At 43.9% G+C, this 21714-nt stretch overlaps 1 protein-coding gene across 6 annotated transcripts in view; it reads right to left on the reverse strand.

Annotated features, from left to right (window-relative positions):
* Positions 1-10410, reverse strand: part of LOC126480767 (protein slit) — an 834741-nt gene extending 824331 nt beyond the window's left edge. For all 6 annotated transcript variants that reach the window (XM_050104062.1, XM_050104063.1, XM_050104058.1 and 3 more), the window contains exon 1: positions 10345-10410. In XM_050104062.1, coding sequence (XP_049960019.1) covers positions 10345-10364 — 20 coding nt within the window. In that variant the 5' untranslated portion in view covers positions 10365-10410. The remainder of the gene's footprint in view (positions 1-10344) is intronic.
* Positions 10411-21714: the final 11304 nt, after the last annotated feature.

The following is a 21714-nucleotide window of genomic DNA, read 5'->3' on the forward strand; positions in this document are numbered from 1 at the left end:
CAGTGCAGAGGAAATACTATTAATTACATCGCATCCCCTATGAGCGATATCACGACGTACGTATTTTTATGGTTTTTGGTCTGTGATCAAATTAATTTATTTTCCGACTCGGCCAAACCTTTGATTAGTTGTATGGTTAGAGTCGGTGGGACCCTGATCTTCTCACGTTAATTTCACAATCAATAAGCATTTCCATTCCCACTCTGAACGTAATAACCCGTAGAAACAGGTTAGTTACAACGCGTCCACGTCTTCTCAGGGAAAGAAAAAAGTCTCAGAGCTGCTTGACATGGTATACAATATGGTAGACAGGATAACGTGAACTATTTCCTGTGGGGTCGTATGCAAAGTTTAATTTACAACGTTCCTGTAGAGACAGAATAGATGTACTGGCATGAGTTCTGGCCGCTGCACTAGAAACTGAAGAGATACCAGGCAGGATGGAGAGTGTGTACAAGAACATGCTTCGTAGGTACAATGTCTGTAACAACGTCGGTGGTCGCCAATCCAGCCACTTTTGTAATGCATCAGTACTGTTCTGTACGTAGTCTGTGTTCTTTTCTGTTTCGGAATAATATGAAAACATAATGTTTAAGTGTTAATACAAACAAATGTATTTAAGTGATAAAAGAATATTTCATTATGTTTCTTTTAGAATTATTATATTATAACGATACTGCGTCACGCCTAATACAATTTCTCAATCTGAAATGGATGAGCTAAACATTTGAATTGAAACCGTCGTAGAACGGAAGCGGTACGTTTCCAGACGTTGGTTCCTACACAAAGTTCAAAATTGGTTCAAAATGTTGAAATGTGTGTGAAATCTTATGGGACTTAAGTGCTAAGGTCATCAGTCCCTAAGTTTACACACTACTTAACCTAAATTATCCTAAGGACAAACACACACACCCATGCCCGAGCGAGGACTCGAACCTCCGCCGGGACCACCCGCACACTCCATGACTGCAGCCTCTTAGACCGCTCGGCTAATCCCGCGCGGCTCAAAATTGGTTCAAATGGCTCTAAGCACTAAGGGTCTTAACATCTGAGGTCATCAGTCCCCTAGAACTACTTAAACCTAACTAACCTAAGGACATCACACACATCCATGCCCGAGGCAGGATTCGAAACTGCGACCGTAGCAGCAGCGCGGTTCCGGACTGAAGCGCCTAGAACCACTCGGCCACAACGGCCGGCCTACACAAAGTATTCCATAATTACTCCCCTCTACACATCCTAGAAGTCTGTAATGGGAATTTACGAACAACATGTATACGTCGAAGAAGCACGACGGAAATAAATATTCCACAGTGGGATTAAAATTCAAGGTAAAAGGATATCATGATAAGATTCGCTGATGACATTGCTACACTCGGTGAAAGTGAGGAAGAGTACAGGGTCTGTTGAGTGGAATGAATTCGTTAATGATCACAGAATATGTATTGAGAGTAAATCAAAGAAAGACGTAAGTAATGAGAATTAGCAGAAATAACAGCGAGAAACTTAACATCAGGATTGAACTTAAGGAATTCTGCTACATAGCGAGCAAAATAACCCATGATGGATGGAGCAAGAAGGAAAGAAAAAGCAGACTAGCTTTGGCAGAAAGGGCATTCCTGGCCAAGAGAAGTTTACTGGTATCAAATATAGGCCCTAATTCGAGAAAGAACTTCCTGAGAATATACGTTTTGGAGCACAGCAATGTATGACTGTAAAACATGGACTGTGAGAAAACGCGGAAAGAAGATAATCGAAGCCTCTGAGAGGCGGTGCTACAAAAGAATGTTGAAAATTAGGTGGACTGATAACGTAAGGAATGAGGAGGTTCTCCGCAAAATCGTCGGGGTAATGAATAGATGGAAAACACTGACAAGAAGAAAGGAAGGGATGGTAGGACATCTGTCAAGACATCACCGAATAACTTCCATGGTACTAGAGGAAACAGTAGAGGAACACAGGGAATGGAATACATCCCGCAAGTAATTCAGGGCGTCGGTTGTAAATGCTACTCTGAGGTGAACAGGTTGGTACACGAGAGGAATTCGTGGCGGGCTGCATCAAACCAGTCAGAAGACTGATAACTTGAAAAAAATGCCCTCTATGTTAGATTAGCACTTACACTCAACATCCTCAGTTATCGGAACGCGTAAGAGAGCATGCTACACAAAATACACACATCAAAGAAAGTTTTCCATCACCCCTGTTCCCAGAACTCCTGAAGATGGACTTTGACTGTGGATACTGTATCAAAGACACAGTCCCTTTGACTGTTCAGAGATGTCACTAAACCCGCCCAAAGATGTTAACAACCATGCATGAGCAGCGCCTATTAGACGGAGGTGGTCCGACAGCCGATCACTTCCAGTCATTCCACCAGGAAGGAGGTACACGGCTCGTGTTGTCTATAGTTCAACCATGCCTAGATGGTCAATACCGCGGTTCGATCGCGTCCGCATTTTTACTTTGTGCCAGGAAGAGCTCTCAATCAAGGAAGTGTTGAGACATCTTGGAGTGAACCAAAGCGATGTTGTTCAGACATGGAGAAGATAGAGAGATTCAGGAACTGTCAATGGCATGCCTCGCTCAGGCCGTCCAAGGGCTACTACTGCAGTGGATGATCGCTACCTACGGATTATGGCTCGAAGGAACCCTGACAGCAACGCCACCATGTTGAATAATGCTTTTCGTGCAGACACAGGACGTCGTGTTACTACTCAAACTGTGCGAAATAGGCTGCGTGATGCGCAACTTCACTCACGACGTCCATGGCGAGGTCCATCTTTGCAACCACGACACCATGCAGCGCGGTACAAATGGTCCCAACAACATGCCGAATGGACAGCTCAGGATTGGCATTGAGTTTTCTTCACCGATGAGTGTCGCATATGCCTTCAACCAATCGTCGGAGACGTGTTTGGAGGTAACCGAGTCGGGTGAACGCCTTAGGCACACTGTCCAACGAGTACAGCAAGGTGGAGGTTCCGGGCTGTTTTGGGGTGGCATTCTGTGAGGTCTACGTACGCCGCCGCTGGTCATCGAAGGCGTCGTAACGGCTGTACGATATGTGAATGCCATCCTCCGACCGATAGTGCAAACATATCGGCAGCATATTGGCGAGGCTTTCTTCTTCATGGACGACAATTCGTAGCCCCACCGTGCACATGTGAATGACTTCCTTTAGGACAACGACATCGCTCGACTAGAGTTGCCAGCATATTCTCCAGACATTAACCGTATCGACATGCCTGGGATATTTCCAGAATGAGATTTTCACTCTGCAGCGGAGTGTGCGCTGATATGAAACTTCCTGGCAGATTAAAACTGTGTGCCGGACCGAGACTCGAACTCGGGACCTTTGCCTTTCGCGGGCAAGTGCTCTGCCAGGAAGTTTCATATCAGCGCACACTCCGCTGCAGAGTGAAAATCTCATCCTGGAAACATCCCCTAGGCTGTGGCTAAGCCATGTCTCCGCAATATCCTTTCTTTCAGGAGTGCTAGTTCTGCAAGGTTCGCAGGAGAGCTTCTGTAAAGGTTGGAAGGTAGGAGACGAGGTACTGGCAGAAGTAAAGTTGTGAGGACGGGGCGTGAGTCGTGCTTGGGTAGCTCAGTTGGTAGAGCACTTGCCCGCGAAAGGCAAAGGTCCCGAGTTCGAGTCTCGGTCCGGCACACAGTTTTAATCTGCCAGGAAGTTTCATGCCTGGGATAGATTGAAAAGGGCTGTTTATGGACGACGTGACCCACTAACCACTCTGAGGGATCTACGCCGAATCGCCGTTGAGGAGTGGGACAATCTGGATCAACTTGATGAACTTATGGATAGTATGCCACGATGAATACAGGCATGCATCAGTGCAAGAGGACGTGCTACTGGGCATTAGAGGTACCGGTGTGTACAGCAATCTGGACCACCACCTCTGAAGGTCTCGCTGTATGATGGTACAACATGCAATGTGTGGTTTTCATGATCAATACAAAGGGCGGAAATGATGTTTATGTCGATTTCTATTCCAATTTGCTGTATAGGTTCCGGAACTCTCGGAACCGAGGCGATGCAAAACTTCTTTTGAGGTGTGATTACTATAGAGATGGTAGACGCTGATCTCAGGCGTTTTCAATTGAAGCGGCCACAAACATCGATAAATGAACCTCAGTAGAGAACGCCTCGTAGATGCAGTCCCAGAACATAAATGTAGCCCTTAATGTATGCCTCGATATGTTGTAAATAGTTCTTGATCGTAATTTGCTAGCAAATAACAACAACAGCGTTATGCGAGGGTAGCAGTAGTAAAGAAAAATATGTGCCCATATTACTAAAATATATTAAGTTGTAACTAGTGAAAAAATAAGTAACGTCAAAAATTAAGATAACTTCATGACGAACAAGTATAAATTAAAAATACCGTGCTGTGACCTAACGTGCCAATTATTTATACACTGTAAATACACAGTACAAATGTAAGAAGATAATATGAAACATTAAAATGTCACTACCCACTTAATGTGAATAAAATATCGTGAAGCACAATAATAATAAGGGTCACAATAAAAAGAAGTGTGAAGAAGGATATAAAATCATTTATTTCCTTTTCTAAAGTTCTCTGTATATTTATTTGACAACAGCTGCATTAACAAGCTGTTTCTGCTTTATTGTAAAATTATTATACTCAACTCTGATATTCAATTTACCAAAGAGTACGGCTTTTACTACACAATAATCTCGACTTATATCTGACTGGCTAACTGACATCATGGTGTTAGCTGCAGGCGGAGCCTTCAGTATTTAAGAAATAGCTGCGCTGCTCTGTCCAGCAGCTGACTGTCGTCATTTAGCGGTTCCTTCTCCGTGTACAGCCATTCTCAACATTGTATATCCATGTATTGTAATTTTATAGCTAATTTTAAGTTCTTTCTGTGTATCTCTCTAATTCATATCTTGTATCATATTACAGGTTTTTTTTGGAGATAATCGTCTGATGCTCGAAACCGGTCACCCTGTAGTAAAGGTGCCTTTGCGATCTAGATTGTTTTGTAATTAATTTCAAATATTCTGTTTTGATTGCTGACTTTCTCCAGCAAAGTTTTCAAAAATAATTAACCTAAAAAGTCTACAGTTTCATGTTATTCTTACCATAGTACTGCTGTTGTCAATGCGATGTGTCCCACCTCTCGGACAATTAATACTCAAAAATTTCACGGTAATCATTTTCTGCAGAGGGATACAGTAAAATGTTCACTGTGTTGTTGAAACTGTATTCAATTTGACTACGTTTAATTATTAGATTCCGTACAATAAAACTGCATTTTGAAATCGATGACAGTATGTTGATTTTAATTTCTCATTACTCTGGAGACGTTACATATAATGTGGTGTATCATGCTATGAAGATACAGAGCATGGAAATATTCTGAAAGGTAACCTTCATTGTTATTTTTAAACCGGGCAATCTTTTACCACCTTGCTACAGCAAGCTTCTACATATGCACATACGACTACTTTGTGTTGCGGTTTCCGGCGCTCATGGAGAACAAAAATCAGGCGGTATTTATCCTCGCACATTAATTAATATGAACGTGAAAGAGTAATTTCAGAATGAAAATTATGACTCGCACTTAATTTTGGTAATTAACGGACGAAACATTGTTTTTGTTTCAAAAAGTGGAGGAACTGGCGGTTCAGGTTCGTAAATATGGCCCACTTAATTAGCGGAGGAGAAATTGCGCCGCGTCCACGGCGCTGTCAGAAAGCCAACTCTGGCGAGCACCGCACGGCCAGAAGTTTCGGCCCCAACGGTTTTTGCAGAACAATTTCGCTAACTATGGCTCGGCTCTCTGCGAGTCAGGGAAGTTTCGCGATATATGCGGAGATTAAATCTGGCTGCTAGAGAATTTTTCTTTTTCTGCTTTATGTATCAGCCCAGGACGTATGTACGCGATACGGAAATGCTTTTTTGACTCCATTATTTCGTGTTGGCGACGCTACTGAGACTCCAGTGATCATACGATGGAGTGAAGAGCAATAGAGGGAACACAGTGGTTGAGGGGTATCGTAAATTATAAAAAGGCTTGTGAAATACTTGGTGGTCCAGGTTGAACTTTCAGTACTGAATTGAAATCTGGGTAATTTTTTTCCTATCAAAGATAGTTTCTGAGTTATGGCAACTTCGTTTCTTTATATTTCTGATAAGTTTCAAGATACATCAACTACAATTAAAAAATCTTTTTATTAGGTAAAAAAAATAAATGTCGTCTGACTAGGGTCTCCTGTCGGGTAGACCGTTAGCCGATTTGACGCCACTTCGGCGACTTGCGCGTCGATGGGGATGAAATGATGATGATTAGGACAACACACCACCCAGTCCCTGAGCGGAGAAAATCTCCGACTCAGCCGGGAATCGAACCCGAGCCCTTAGGATTGACGTTCTGTCACGCTGACCACTTTTTTTTTCCAAATCTCATTTTGTTCGCTTTTGTTCGTTGCATCTGCTCGGGGCGGACGTCGTAAGATATCCGTTTAAGTTCGTTATTGGTCGATTAACTCAGTTTTTTTTATTGCAGAGGGCAGCTAACCCTCTGACCGAACACGCTGAGCTACCGTGCCGGCACCACTCAGCTACCGGGGGCGGACTTTTATTAGGTTATCATACAGTATTATCATAGTATCTGCTTCGTGTCGTTTAATTTAAATGAACATTCCCAGAACACTGTGTGACTTTTTTGTCTCAAATCATAATGCAAGATTAATTCGGTACCTTTATATAATATCGTCTTTTAATAGCAAAAATGTCTTTATTGGATCTTTAGCCATGTTTATCTGATAGGGCAATACAACCCTGGGGAAGTAGTCCAGGGAGCCCATCACTTGTATCTTCAGAGAATGATGGCACCCCATATCCTGCTGATTTTCTTCAACCCTGACACTCAACATCGCTTTATTTTTGGTACTGGTAGCTCGTTTTCTTTCGAGGAAGTTTTCTGTCGTCTTCTTGAAATATATCCAAATTCTCATTTGTGTTTAATGTCCAACGTGCTTCGAAATGTTCATTGTCCTAAAGCTATAGCAGCACGAATATCGAGCGAGGTGGAGGAGTGGTTAGCACACTGGACTCGCGTTCGGGAGGACGACGGTTCAACCACCGTCCGGCAATCCTGATTTAGGTTTTCCGTGATTTCCCTAAATCGCTGCAGGCAAATGCCGGGATGGTTCCTTTGAAAGGGCACGGCCGGCTTCCTTCCTTGATCCGACGAGACCAATGAACTCGCTGTTTGGTCCCCTTCCCCCAAACAACCCAACCCACGAATGCTTCTTCTTTTATCTTTGCTGCTGGAAGGCGCTACCACTTTGTGCCAAGTGGCGGCAATAGAGTATTTTCCCAAAATACCAGCCTACCGGAGTGGCCGAGCGGTTCTACGCGCTTCAGTCTGGAACCGCGCGTTCGCTACGCTCGCAGGTTCGAATCCTGCCTCGGGTATGGATGTGTGTGATGTCCTTAGGTTAGTTAGGTTTAACTAGTTCTAAGTTCTCTGACTGATGACCTCAGATATTAAGTCCCATAGTGCTCAGAGCCATTTGAACAATTTGAACCCAAAATACCAGATTTTTCACATTACATTTTTTATTCTTTGCGTTTTCAGCCTCCGCTCAGTCCATTCCTCTTCCTTGTAAAAATATTTCCTGCCTTATTTAACTCATCGCGAAAGCATACCACCCAAAACCTTATAACAGTCTGTAGTAAAAGTAGATGGAGTACAATACTAGAGCTGAGGGCATTTTATTTGCATTGTGGATAAAAACGTCGTCGAAACTTATTCATGACGCATCCATTAAAAGTCTTCAACCCTATGAACTGCTCTCAAACGTAGACCCAATAACGAAATTCTATTTCCAAACTTGAGTTTCCCTTGGAAAACGTGTTCGGAATCAGCACTTTCATACCAGAAGTAAGACCTTCGTAAATAATATTATTATTTTATAGATATAGAAGTAATATTGTATCATTATTGTACTGAAGATGGTACGCCCTCCTTACATATTTATTTTCTGTTTGCTTTTATCCTTTCATATAGGCAGAAGCGCCAAAGAAACTGGTATAGACATGCGTATTTAAATACAGAGATACGTAAACGGGCAAAATACGGCGCTGCGGTCGGCAACGCCTATAGAAGACAACAAGCGTCTGGCGCAGTTGTTACTAGGGCTATTCGGAAAGTAAGTTCCGATTGATCGCGTAATGGAAGCCACTTTGAAAATCCGAAATATTTTATCTGCAACAGTTAGCTACAGCTTCCAGCCACTGCTCTACGGTGTCACCACTCAGACTTAAACATTTGTCATAGTGTTGTACCAACTTCCAAAACCCTAGTCATAGAAGGCAGCCGCCTGTTCTTCCCGCCAATTCTCTACGCTCATCTATAGCTCGTTTTCCGTGCGAAAATGTTGTCTTCATCAGGCGAAATCTCTCGACTGGACCTCATTCTTGGCGGGAGACACTATTTTCTACGCATCTTTATGTGCGCACCATGCACTCAGAACTGAAAAGAGCGAAGTGATGCAACCGACAGGCATACTAGAGACACTGTCGAACACATATGTGTTGTGGACTGACAAGACAGCCAGTCCACAGTGACGGGTAACCGAAAGGCACGCGCTTAAAACCCACGCAGGCTGGCGTGAGGTCTGAAACAGGATACGTAATGAATGCTATAAAGAAAAGTACGTAGCTTCTGGAGTACTTAACTTTAATCCATCATTTGTATACATCGTTCTTGATGAGACATGCTTCATACGATAACTATCAATTGCTATGGCGCCTTGCTAGGTCGTAGCCATTGACTTAGCTGAAGGCTATTCCAACTATCTTCTATGCAAATAAACGAGGCTTCGTCAGTGTTGCATCGCTAGCTAAGTCGTCCGTACAACTGGGGCGAGTGCTAGTAAGTCTCTCGAGACCTGCCGTGTGGTGGCGCTCGGTCTGCGATCACTGACAGTGGCGACACGCGGGTCCGACATGTACTAATGGACCGCGGCCGATTTAAAGCTACCACCTAGCAAGTGTGGTGTCTGGCGGTGACACCACAATATGTACAAAGCTTTATTAGATTTTTACAGTGGTTTCCATTTCTTGACTGATCGGAACTAACTTCCCGAATATCCCTCGTAGATCGGCTACTGCTGCTACAACGTCAGGTTGTCAAGTTTTAAGTGAGTTTGAACGTGGTGTTATAGTCGACACCCGAGCGGTGGGACACAGCATCTCCGATGTAGCGAAGAAGCCCTCGTATTCATGTAATATATTCTCAGGCAACTGGCCACGGCAACTCGAGCTTTCTACGATTACCTCCATTATATTCAAGAGGAACTGCAGAAAAAGTTGGAGGTATTCACCAAAAGCTTGACTTTTATTTGTAATTTGTCCTGGCCAAAGATTCGAGAATATTGAACATGGAGATATCATCATAATCTTCAAATCAAAATATTTGGAACAAAAACTTGGTAAAAATGAAATAAACTTGCAAAGAAAATTAATGAACATTAGTAATACTCAGTAAAATGTTCTGAGGATATAAAGAAAAATTACCACTTATGGTGATAAGAACAATCCATCAACGAAAGTATCGCAGAAGACCTAATGAGCAACAAAATACATTGGGCTGTTTCTCAATGGGATAATAAAATCAAAATAATGACCAAATATTCAAGAAAAGTGTAATCTCATAACTGTACTTCCTGGAAAAGAAATGGGAGTGACTGCAAGCCCCTGGTGTATCTTCTTTCAGTAATTTTCTCAGTTCATCGATAAATGTTGTATTGAGATTGTTATACAGTGTAGCGATATAACTTAATGACAGGGAAACGGTTCTCTCTGAAAGGATAGTGAAATTACTGAAGCTGAATACCAAAAATATTTATGACTTGTCACGTCACTGCAGTCGCTTAGCCGTATACTTCTACACCGAAAATGCACACATATCACTATGCAATTTAGTGCAGATCACTGAAAGAAAGTCTGTTATTTCTGATTATCTGTCTTTCAAAATTAATTTGTAAGCCCTGCTAGTTAGCAGCTCTTCTTTCTTTCTTGGTGAACGCATATGTTCATCATAACGATGTAGAGAGATGAGGAAACATGATTATAAGCTCGTCGGATAGCTGTCACAAATATAAACGTATTTGTAAGTTCCCCATATTCATCTTAAGAGCGATGTGCAGTACTACTGAAAGGCATCTTCTCTGTATCGACAAAATTTCTTAGTGCTTTCTTATTAAGAATATCTAGTAAATATTCTTAACAGCTGTACAGTTTATTATAAGATAGTCTCGAAAATAATTCGAGTTTTACTTACAAGATCCGAAGCTTCCCCATGTCCTCGAAGTCCGTCTCGAAGATGACCGTCAAGTTGTTTCCTTGAAGATCTCTGAAACACAAATAACAAAAAACTCAGTATACAAATTGTAATAAATCCTTTTATGTTAACAAAAACAGGATGAATTTAGCGATTATTGTTGAATGACGCAGTTTTTCATGGAAATAAGGTAGTATCAAATAGTTCAGACTAGAGACGCTTTTTCACCGAGAATATGAAAAAGCAAACATATGAATGAGAGGACACAATGGACTATTTATTGTACTGAAGTAGTTCTTTCATGCATATCGTAAGTATTAACGAGAAAATCGAAATATAATCATCAGAGGAAGCTTATGAAACTTACGACTTAGTAAGTAATTGAGTTATCGATCTCCTGCTTTGGTTTTTGCACGACGTCCAAGAAGAGGTACGAATCTCTGACATGAGAGAACCGAGATGTCAACTTCGAGCTAATGGTAGAAAATAATTTAAGCAAATAAATCAGTGTTAACAAGTGTGCGTATTGTTATTTCACGAAACAAAAGCCCACTAATCACGTTGGTTATTAGGGGCAATGAACTCAAACAATAAGACAATTTAGAAAGCCTTTTTGTCGTATAAATAGCGACCCGGCCCGGCTAAGCGAGGGTAGAGTTAAGTGTCTACAGCTAGAAGACTTATTAGGCGTAGCGTTATGAATAAATTTCACGTTAAGCAGCTGAATATCATCGCTTTCATGTAACTTACAGGATATAAGCAGCACAGAGCAGGAAATCTGTCTGAAGACTTGAATGTAATATGTTCCATATGGAACCGCCGTTTGGAGTGACACCCGATGGCAATGATGGGAGCACACAATGACGTAAGTAGTATATGTTTACAACCAGCATAAATATTGTACGTGAATCATGGGCGTATGTGTGTGAGTGATTCAATATGTATCATAGGCTGGCTGATACGACACAAATAAAATAAAAAATAAGAAACACACGTGATGTGCATGTTTAGCTCGTGTTACAGCAGTCCTCTTGTGAAGCTGAGTATGCACTGTTGACACTCGCTGGAGCAATTCTTTGTCGTGGACTTTCTCGCCGTGCCATGCAAAGAAGCGTTTCCACATCTGCTGCACTGATGATAGAACGTACTACCGATATACGAAACAAAGTTTCTGAAGTAGTTTCTCGAAATAGGTTTTACTTTCAGCATAAAAAAGAAAACACCATAAGTTTTGGATTCGCCTATTTCTCAATACGCAGTTTTTCTCAATCAGTTGCAGGGAAACTATTGGTTAAAATATTTTATTAATTCAAATTGTAAGATTCCCATGTCTGCCTGATGATGAGGCGTTATGTTTTCGTTATTGGTCGTATTTATTACGACACTTCAAAACTGGGTAACTCCCTGCCTGTTGTTCAAAGAATCTGCAGAGGATTAAGAGTGCGAATTAAGATTGCTTATCTGAGACAAGCAGAAATCGGCAGACTGAAATTGACATCATATTTCGAAATAAACACTGAAGAGCCAAGGAAACTGGTACACCTGCCTAATATCGTGTGGGGCCCCTGCGAGCTCGCCACGCGGAAGTGCGGCAACACGACGTGACATGGACTCGACTAATGTCTGAAGTAGTGCCGGAGAGAACTGATACCACGAATCCTGCAGGGTTGTCTATAAATCCGTTAGAGTACGAAGGGGTGGAGATGTCTTCTTAACAGCACCATGCAAGGCACCCCAGATATGCTCAATAATGCTCGTGTCTGGGGGCCAGCGGAAGTGTTTAAATTCAGAAGAGTGTTCCTGGAGCCGCTCTGTAACAATTCTGGACGCATGGGGTGTCGCGTTGTCCTGGTGGAATTACCCAACTCCGTCGGAATGCACAGTGGACATGAATGGATACAAGTGATCAGACAGGATGCTTACGTACGTGTCACCTGCCAGAGTCGTATATAGACGTATCAGGGGTCCTTATCACCCCAACTACACACGCTCCATACTATTACAGAGCCTGCACCAGCTTGAACAGTCCCCTGCTGACATGCAGGGTTCATGGACTCATGAGGTTGTCTCCATACCCGTACACGTTCATACGCTCGATACAATTTGAAACGAAACCAGTCAACATGTTTCCAGTCATCAACAATCCAATGTCGGTGCTGACGGGCCCAGGCGCGGCGTAAAGCATTGTGTCGTGCAGTCATCAAGGGTACACGAGTGAGCCTTCTACTCCAAAAGCCCATATCGATGATGTTTCGTTGAATGGTTTGCACGCTGTCACTTGTTGATGGCCCAGCATTGAAACCTACGGCAATTTACGGAAGGGTTGCACTTCTGTCACGTTGAACGATTCTCTTCAGTCGTCGTTGGTCCCATTCTTGCACGATCATTTTCCTGCCGCAGCGATGTCGGAGATTTGATGTTTTAGAGGAGTCCTGATATTCACAGTACACTCGTGAAATGGTCGTACGGGAAAATCCCCACTTCATCGCTACGTCGGAGATGATGTGTCCCATCGCTCGTGCGCCGACTATAACACCACGTTCAAACTTAAATCTTGATAACCTGCCATTGTAGCAGCAGCAAACAATGCAACAACAGCGCCATACACTTGTTGTCTAATGTAGCCGTTGCTGACCGCAGTGCCGTTTACAAATCTCTGTATTTGAATACGCATGCCTATACCAGTCTCTTTGGCGTTCAGTGTGTACCTCCACATAACTGAGAGGTGAATAGAAGGCAAAGTGAAAAACAAAAAAAAAAAAAAAATCAGCCGGGGTAGACCCCACCATCTTTCGGTTTCCAGCCACACACTATACCGCTCGACCACATTCCCCTTTTTGCGTTCTCAGGCAGTGCTGATCTTTCGAGTTAGGCCGGCTGTTCATTAGGCGGCAATGGCATCGTTTTCACAACTTCATTTGAATTCTTCATTTACGGCAGGAATTGAAAACCCATGAAGTCTAAATCGCAAATGATCTTTATTTGAGTTTAATTTCGGCCAACAACCTAGACGTCTTCAGATCTAATGTTTGCAACGTACAACAGCTGATAGAACTGCAAAGAATATTGTAGTTTCAAGAGCATATGCACGAATTAATTACAGAAAGCATATCTTCTTTACTGTACGGCAACAGTTTTCTCTATGTATGCTCCAAGTTTCATCGAGCTATGTTACATAGCAGTGACACATTACGCTAAAGTTAATTTCATCCTTAAATTCTGTGTGATAGTATAGATTAAAAATATTGGAATGGACCTACTTTTAAGAAGGAACGTTCATGAAATTGATCAAAAACGTCAATTTCCAATTTATGTTTTATTTATTAGTAGAACTCGTGGACAATAAGTTACCAAAGTTTCAATGATTAAACAGCATCCGAAGTGCCTGAAAAATAATGAAATGTGTGACATGACCTTTATGCACGCCCTCTTTTTGAAGCACCATTTCAATACCAGCTGTTGAACGACGGTTCCACGAATTACTTTCAGAAAGTACGCATATCAAAAAAGTTTTGCATTACCTCGGTTCCGAGAGTTCCGGTACCTGTACAGAAAATTGGAGTAGAGATCAACATAAACCATCAATTCCGCCCTTTTTATTGACCATGAAAACCACACATTGCATGTTGCACCACCACACAGCGAGACTTTCAGGGGTGGTGGTCCAGATTGCTGTACACACCAGTACCTCTAATACCCAGTAGCACGTCCTCTTGCATTGATCCATGCCTGTATTCGTCGTGACATACTGACCACAAGTTCAGCAAGGCACTGTTGGTCCAAATTGTCCCACTCCTCAACGGCGATTCGGCGTAGATCCCTCAGAGTGGTTGGTGGGTCACGTCGCCCATAAACATCCCTTTTCAATCTATCCCAGGCATGTCCGATAGCGTGCATGTCTGGCGAACATGCTGGCCACTCTAGTCGAGTGATGTTGTTCTCCTGAAGGAAGCAATTCGCAAGATGTGCACGATGGGGGCGCGAATTGTCGTCCATGAAGACGAATGCCTCGCCAATATGCTACCAATATGGTTGCACTATCAGTCGGAGGTTGGCATTCACGTATGGTACAGCCGTTATGGCGCCTTCGATGACCACCAGCGGCGTACGTCGGCCACACATAATGCCACCCCAAAACAGCAGGGAACCTCCACCTTGTTGCACTCGCTGGACAGTGTGTCTAAGGCGTCAGCCGGACTGGGTTGCCTCCAAACACGTCTCGGACGATCGTCTGCATTAAGGCATATGCGACACTCGTCGTTGAAGAGAACGTATGCCAATCCTGACCGGTTTATTCGACATGTTGTTGCGCCCATCCGTACCGCGCTGCATGGTATCGTGGTTGCAAAGATGGACCTCGAGATGGACGTCGGGAGTTAAGTTCGCATCATCCAGCCTATTGCGCTCAGTTTGAGTTGAACATGACGTTTTGTGGCTGCACGAAAAGCATTATTCAACATGGTGGGGTTGCTGTCAGGGTTCCTCCGAGCCATAATCCGTAGGTGGTGGTCATCCACTGCAGTAGTAGCCCTTGGGCGGCCTGAGCGAGGCATGTCATCGACATTTCCTGTCTCTCTGTATTTCCTCCACGTCCGAACAACACGCTTTGGTTCACTCCGAGACGCCTGGACCCTCCCTTTGTTGAGAGACCTTCCTGGCACAAAGTAACAATGCGGATGCGATCGAACCGCGATATTGACCGTCTAGGCATGGTTGAACTACAGACAACGCGAGCCGTGTACTTCCTTACTGGTGAAATGACGAAGTGATCGGCTGTCGGACCCCCTCTGTCTAATAGGCGCTGCTCGTGCATGGTTGTTAACATCTTTGGGCGGGTTTAGTGACACCTCTCCTCTGAGCAGTGAAAGGGACTGTGTCTGTGATATAATATCCACAGTCAACGTCTGTCTTCAGTTCTGGAAACCGGGGTGATGCAAAACTTTTTTTGATGTGTGTAGAAGACTGTGATACATACTCATTAGTTCGACAGATCGTCTGTAACTCTGTTCCGTAACTTAGAAACAATAACAAACAAGTTGCTTTGTTTAAGAAGAAGTAAATCTTGTTTCGTCTTGAGCTAGTGAAGGAGATTTACTAAAGTGTTCGATTCTTTCACCGTTCAATGACGCCACGGTCACAAAGAGTGTATAGAAAACTGAATAAACCGCATTTGCAAAAGTTAGTAATTCAAGATGTGAGAAACAGCAACAAACCAGCAATGATGTGACGTCCCTAGTAACAACATCTGACGAAACTGTGACCTCGACTTCTAGCGACTCAGAGGGGTAAAAGCCACATATATTCGTAAGAAGTGGCTTCCAAATTGTACCCTGGATATTGTCAAGCTCACTTACAGGTTTCCAGCCGATATTCGAAGTCCAAAAAAGTTTTTTCAAGACAAAACCCAGAATCCAAATGAGTCTCTAAATTCTCTCATATGGAAACCATGTCCTAAACCCACATTTTCGTACGCTACATTTGTCATAATTACAACTTATTGTGCATTTCTTGTATTTAATGGATGAAAAGTAGGGAGGATGAATATTTGAGAGAGAATGAGCTTTAAGACAGGAAATTTCACTCAAGACATTTCAGCAGAATAGATTTCCAGCACCTCTCTACAGCTGAAAAATTAGTTGAAGACCTGGTACAGCAAAGAAGGCAGAACGCAAGAAACCAGAACAGAAGCCTTGAAGGGAAAGAGGAATCTGATTACAAATCCAGGGTCTTTTGAAAAGGTGACATAAGAAAAAACTTTACGTTGCACTTTAAATTGCATTTCCTGAAGATTATATGTTATAGAGTTTACATACCTTTTTCTCAGAATCTATGAAGACTAGAATTATGAGATTTTGTACACTTATTTCTGTAAACCTAATAAATGATGTCTCTTTGGTATATTTTGACAAACTGAGTGCTAGCTGAGATATGGTGTTAAGTGCTTGGAATTTTGCATGAATTTTATATTATACTTACAGAATCATAATTAAAAAATATTCAAATTCTTCTGTTCGATATACTCAAAAAAGCTCATGAGAGAACCTTACTATATACAATGAGATTAAACGGAGAAAATTCCAATATGTTGATTTCACTTAAGGGGGGATAGGACGTCAAACGGGCCGACTTGGAGCAGGAGAGGCATCTCAGGACATTTTAATTTGCAGTGTCTATACTTTTACAAATAAATTCATAAAACTTTGTCAGCATCACCAGGAAGGATTCAGGATTCACACTCATTGCAGTGGAAGTTCGAAAACATAACAAAATAATTTTTTATACGTGGGAAATTTCATCATTTTTTCACTTACTAATGGGTGCATTTGTTGCTATAGGTACACTTTTCTTCATAAGTTAGAGAGATTCTTCGATGAATTTTGCCCAGCATAGATACCATACTCACAGGTGTATGAAACTCTAGAATTTATTTAATTTATGAAAAAACGAATGGACTGTTATATTTTAAACTTTATGTTTAGAAAAAACACAAATTTTATAGTTAATTACCTTAATTTTTACCACAGTTCGTAATAGATTTGGAAAATTCTAGAGTTTCATACACCTTTAAGTGTGGTTTGTATGCTGTGCAAAATTCATCGAAGAATCTCTCTTACTTATGAAGAAATGTGTACCTATAGCAACGAATGCTGCCATTAGTAAGTGAAAAAAAGATGAAATTTCACACGTAAAAAAAATTACTTCGTTATGTTTTAGAACTTCCACTGCTATGAGTGTAAATTCTGAATCCTCCCTGGTCATGCTGACAAAGTTTTATAAATTTATTTGTAAAAGTATAGACAGTGGAAATTGAAATGTCCTGTGGTGCCTCTCCTGCTCCAAGTCGGCCCGTTTGACGTCCTACCACCCTTAAAGCATTGTACAATATTTCATTGCCATATCTTCAGAATTGTAGATTTGGTTCGTCTTTTAGTGTGTGTTTTTCGTGAACACACCACTTAAAACTATACCACTAACAGATTGTGGAACCAGAAGATACCTAATGCACAAATAAATATTTCAAGGGAAAAAAGTCGTGTGTGTTTCTCTTCCCGAATGAGTTACTGTGAAAGAAAACATCGTATGTGACGCACAAGTGTAAAGGAATGGTCTGTGGAATGAATAATACCGGCTTATTTCGACTGTAAAATTCAGAGCGGTTATTCGGTTGATCCGACAGCCCGTTGGACGTGCTCCACATTGCGTACGAGCATTTGCGGCCGCCTGCGAGCAATAAGCTGTCGGCCCTCGCCAGTGGGCGTTCCGCTTGGACGCACTTACGAGCGCGATGCCAGCACGCACGGATGGCCTGTTTAATATCGGACGCAGCTGCAGATATTGTGTGGCCGAGAGTTCGCTAACGAGACGGGGGCGGCAGCAACAGGCCGCACTGTTACGCCAAACTACGCGCCAGTAACAGGCCGCAGCGCAACGCCAAACTCCGCCGCCCGTGGAGGCTAATTGCGCCTCTGCCACAGCCCTGTCCCTGTTGGCTTCTCGCAGCGACGAGCAGGTGGCTGTTAGGACAACAACGCAAGGCCGCCCACGCAGTAATGTGGCGCTTCGCTTCATTATGGTCTCTGGAAGCGTCGTCTCCTAGTGCAGCACTATCTGATATGATAACCCTACCAGTCACAAAATTTGTCGACTACTAAATTGTTTATTTAGCGACATATTTCGAGGTGATATCTCACCAGCAGGCTGTGCTCATCCTGTGGAGAGAGAGAAAAGTAACACACACTATTGGCCATTAAAATTGCTACACCAAGAAGAAATGCAGATGATAAACGGGTATTCATTGGACAAATATATTACACTCGAACTGACATGTGATTACATTTTCGCCCGCATCTCGTGGTCGTGCGGTAGCGTTCTCGCTTCCCACGCCCGGGTTCCCGGGTTCGATTCCCGGCGGGGTCAGGGATTTTCTCTGCCTCGTGATGGCTGGGTGTTGTGTGATGTCCTTAGTTTAGTTAGGTTTAAGTAGTTCTAAGTTCTAGGGGACTGATGACCATTGATGTTAAGTCCCATAGTGCTCAGAGACATTTTTAGATTACATTCTCACGCAATTTGGGTGCATAGATCCTGAGAAATCACTACCCAGAACAACCACCTCTGGGCGTAATAACGGCCTTGATACGCCCGGGCATTGAGTCAAACAGAGCTTGGATGGCGTGTACAGGTGCAGCTGCCCATGCAGCTTCAACACGATACCACAGTTCATCAAGAGTAGTGACTGGCGTATTGTGACGAGCCAGTTGCTCGGCCACCATTGACCAGACGTTTTCAATTGGTGGGAGATCTGGAGAATGTGCTCGCCGGGGTAGCAGTCGAACATTTTCTGTATACAGAAAGGCCCGTAGAGGACCTGCAACATGCGGTCGTGCACTATCCTGCTGCAATGTGGGGTTTCGCAGGGATCGAATGAAGAGTAGAGCCACGGATCATAACACATCTGAAATGTAGCGTCCACTGTTCAAAGTGCCGTCAATGCGAACAAGAGGTGACCGAGACGTGTAATCGTTGGCGCCCCATACCATTACGCAGGGTGATACGCCAGTATGCCGATGACGAATACAAGCTTCCAATGTGCGTTCACCCCGATGTCGCCAAACAAGGATGCGACCATCATGATGCTGTAAGCAGAACCTGGATTCATCCGAAAAAATGACGTTTTGCCACTCGTGCACCCAGGTTCGGCGTTGAGTATACCATCGCAATCGTTCCTGTTTGTGATGCAGTGTCAACGGTAACCGCAGCCATGGTCTCCGAGCTGATAGTCCATGCTGCTGCAAACGTTGTCGAACTGTTCATGTAGATGGTTGTTGTCTTGCAAACGTCCCCATCTGTTGACTCAGGGATCGAGACGTGGCTACACGATCCGTTACAGCCATGTCGATAAGATGCCTGTCATCTCGACTGCTAGCGATGCGAGGCCGTTGGGATCCAGCAAGGCGTTCCGTATTACCCTCCTGAACCCACCGATTCCATATTCTGCTAACAGGCATTGGATCTCGACCAAGGCGGGCGGCAATGTCGCGATACTATAAACCGCAATCGCGATAGGCTACAATCCGACCTTTATCAAAGTTAGTAACGTGATGGTACGCATTTCTCCTCCTTACACGAGGCATCACAACAACGTTTCACCAGGCAACGCCGGTCAACTGCTGTTTGTGTATGAGAAATCGGTTGGAAACTTTCTTCATGTCAGCACGTTGTAGGTGTCGCCACCGGCGCCAGCCTTGTGTGAATGCTCTGAAAAGCTAATCATTTGCATATCACAGCATCTTCTTCCTGTCGGTTAAATTTCGCTCCTGTAGCACGTCATCTTCGTGGTGTAATGGCCAGTAGTGTAGTAATTGGCTATGTCATTTTGTGTACTTGTCTGCTGTTCACATGAAAATTTTTAGAAAGTGATCACTCACTTCGTTCGTGTAGCGTGGCAATCTTGTGATGTTCTGAGGTACCGCTATTTCCACGTCTCTCTTGGACTACTTCACCACTGTTCCCAAACTTAACAGGGGTGACTTTAAGGGTCGCTAACACAAAACAGATCAGCAATGAAGAAAACAATAAGGCGGTTAAAACAAGACTAACCTTAAATACGAACATTTTAGGTTAGACTTTGCCGTGACTGTTATTGACATTAAATTAAACAACAATTTCACTGTTACCAGTCACTGTTTATTTATTTGCAGGATGCGTTTCAAAGGCTTAAACCTCAGTAATCAAGTGGATTTACATTTATTAATATGAAGTTTGTGAACATTGTATTACGATTTTTTGGAGGAACTTATGGCATTTTCTCCAGTGGTTACAGGTTCCTTTCACTGTCGTAACGCATCACGCATCATACACTCCTGGAAATGGAAAAAAGAACACATTGACACCGGTGTGTCAGACCCACCATACTTGCTCCGGACACTGCGAGAGGGCTGTACAAGCAATGATCACACGCACGGCACAGCGGACACACCAGGAACCGCGGTGTTGGCCGTCGAATGGCGCTAGCTGCGCAGCATTTGTGCACCGCCGCCGTCAGTGTCAGCCAGTTTGCCGTGGCATACGGAGCTCCATCGCAGTCTTTAACACTGGTAGCATGCCGCGACAGCGTGGACGTGAACCGTATGTGCAGTTGACGGACTTTGAGCGAGGGCGTATAGTGGGCATGCGGGAGGCCGGGTGGACGTACCGCCGAATTGCTCAACACGTGGGGTGTGAGGTCTCCACAGTACATCGATGTTGTCGCCAGTGGTCGGCGGAAGGTGCACGTGCCCGTCGACCTGGGACCGGACCGCAGCGACGCACGGATGCACGCCAAGACCGTAGGATCCTACGCAGTGCCGTAGGGGACCGCACCGCCACTTCCCAGCAAATTAGGGACACTGTTGCTCCTGGGGTATCGGCGAGGACCATTCGCAACCGTCTCCATGAAGCTGGGCTACGGTCCCGCACACCGTTAGGCCGTCTTCCGCTCACGCCCCAACATCGTGCAGCCCGCCTCCAGTGGTGTCGCGACAGGCGTGAATGGAGGGACGAATGGAGACGTGTCGTCTTCAGCGATGAGAGTCGCTTCTGCCTTGGTGCCAATGATGGTCGTATGCGTGTTTGGCGCCGTGCAGGTGAGCGCCACAATCAGGACTGCATACGACCGAGGCACACAGGGCCAACACCCGGCATCATGGTGTGGGGAGCGATCTCCTACACTGGCCGTACACCACTGGTGATCGTCGAGGGGACACTGAATAGTGCACGGTACATCCAAACCGTCATCGAACCCATCGTTCTACCATTCCTAGACCGGCAAGGGAACTTGCTGTTCCAACAGGACAATGCACGTCCGCATGTATCCCGTGCCACCCAACGTGCTCTAGAAGGTGTAAGTCAACTACCCTGGCCAGCAAGATCTCCGGATCTGTCCCCCATTGAGCATGTTTGGGACTGGATGAAGCGTCGTCTCACGCGGTCTGCACGTCCAGCACGAACGCTGGTCCAACTGAGGCGCCAGGTGGAAACGGCATGGCAAGCCGTTCCACAGGACTACATCCAGCATCTCTACGATCGTCTCCATGGGAGAATAGCAGCCTGCATTGCTGCGAAAGGTGGATATACACTGTACTAGTGCCGACATTGTGCATGCTCTGTTGCCTGTGTCTATGTGCCTGTGGTTCTGTCAGTGTGATCATGTGATGTATCTGACCCCAGGAATGTGTCAATAAAGTTTCCCCTTCCTGGGACAATGAATTCACGGTGTTCTTATTTCAATTTCCAGGAGTGTATTTTGTAATCAAATATGGCCAATGAGCTTCTCTTAGTTATTTTGGTCCAGTGGAGCTTGTACGTTGTCTTTTAATCCTTTGCAGAATAGTG

Source organism: Schistocerca serialis, chromosome 5 (assembly GCF_023864345.2).
Source record: "Schistocerca serialis cubense isolate TAMUIC-IGC-003099 chromosome 5, iqSchSeri2.2, whole genome shotgun sequence".
Lineage (NCBI taxonomy): Eukaryota > Metazoa > Arthropoda > Insecta > Orthoptera > Acrididae > Schistocerca > Schistocerca serialis.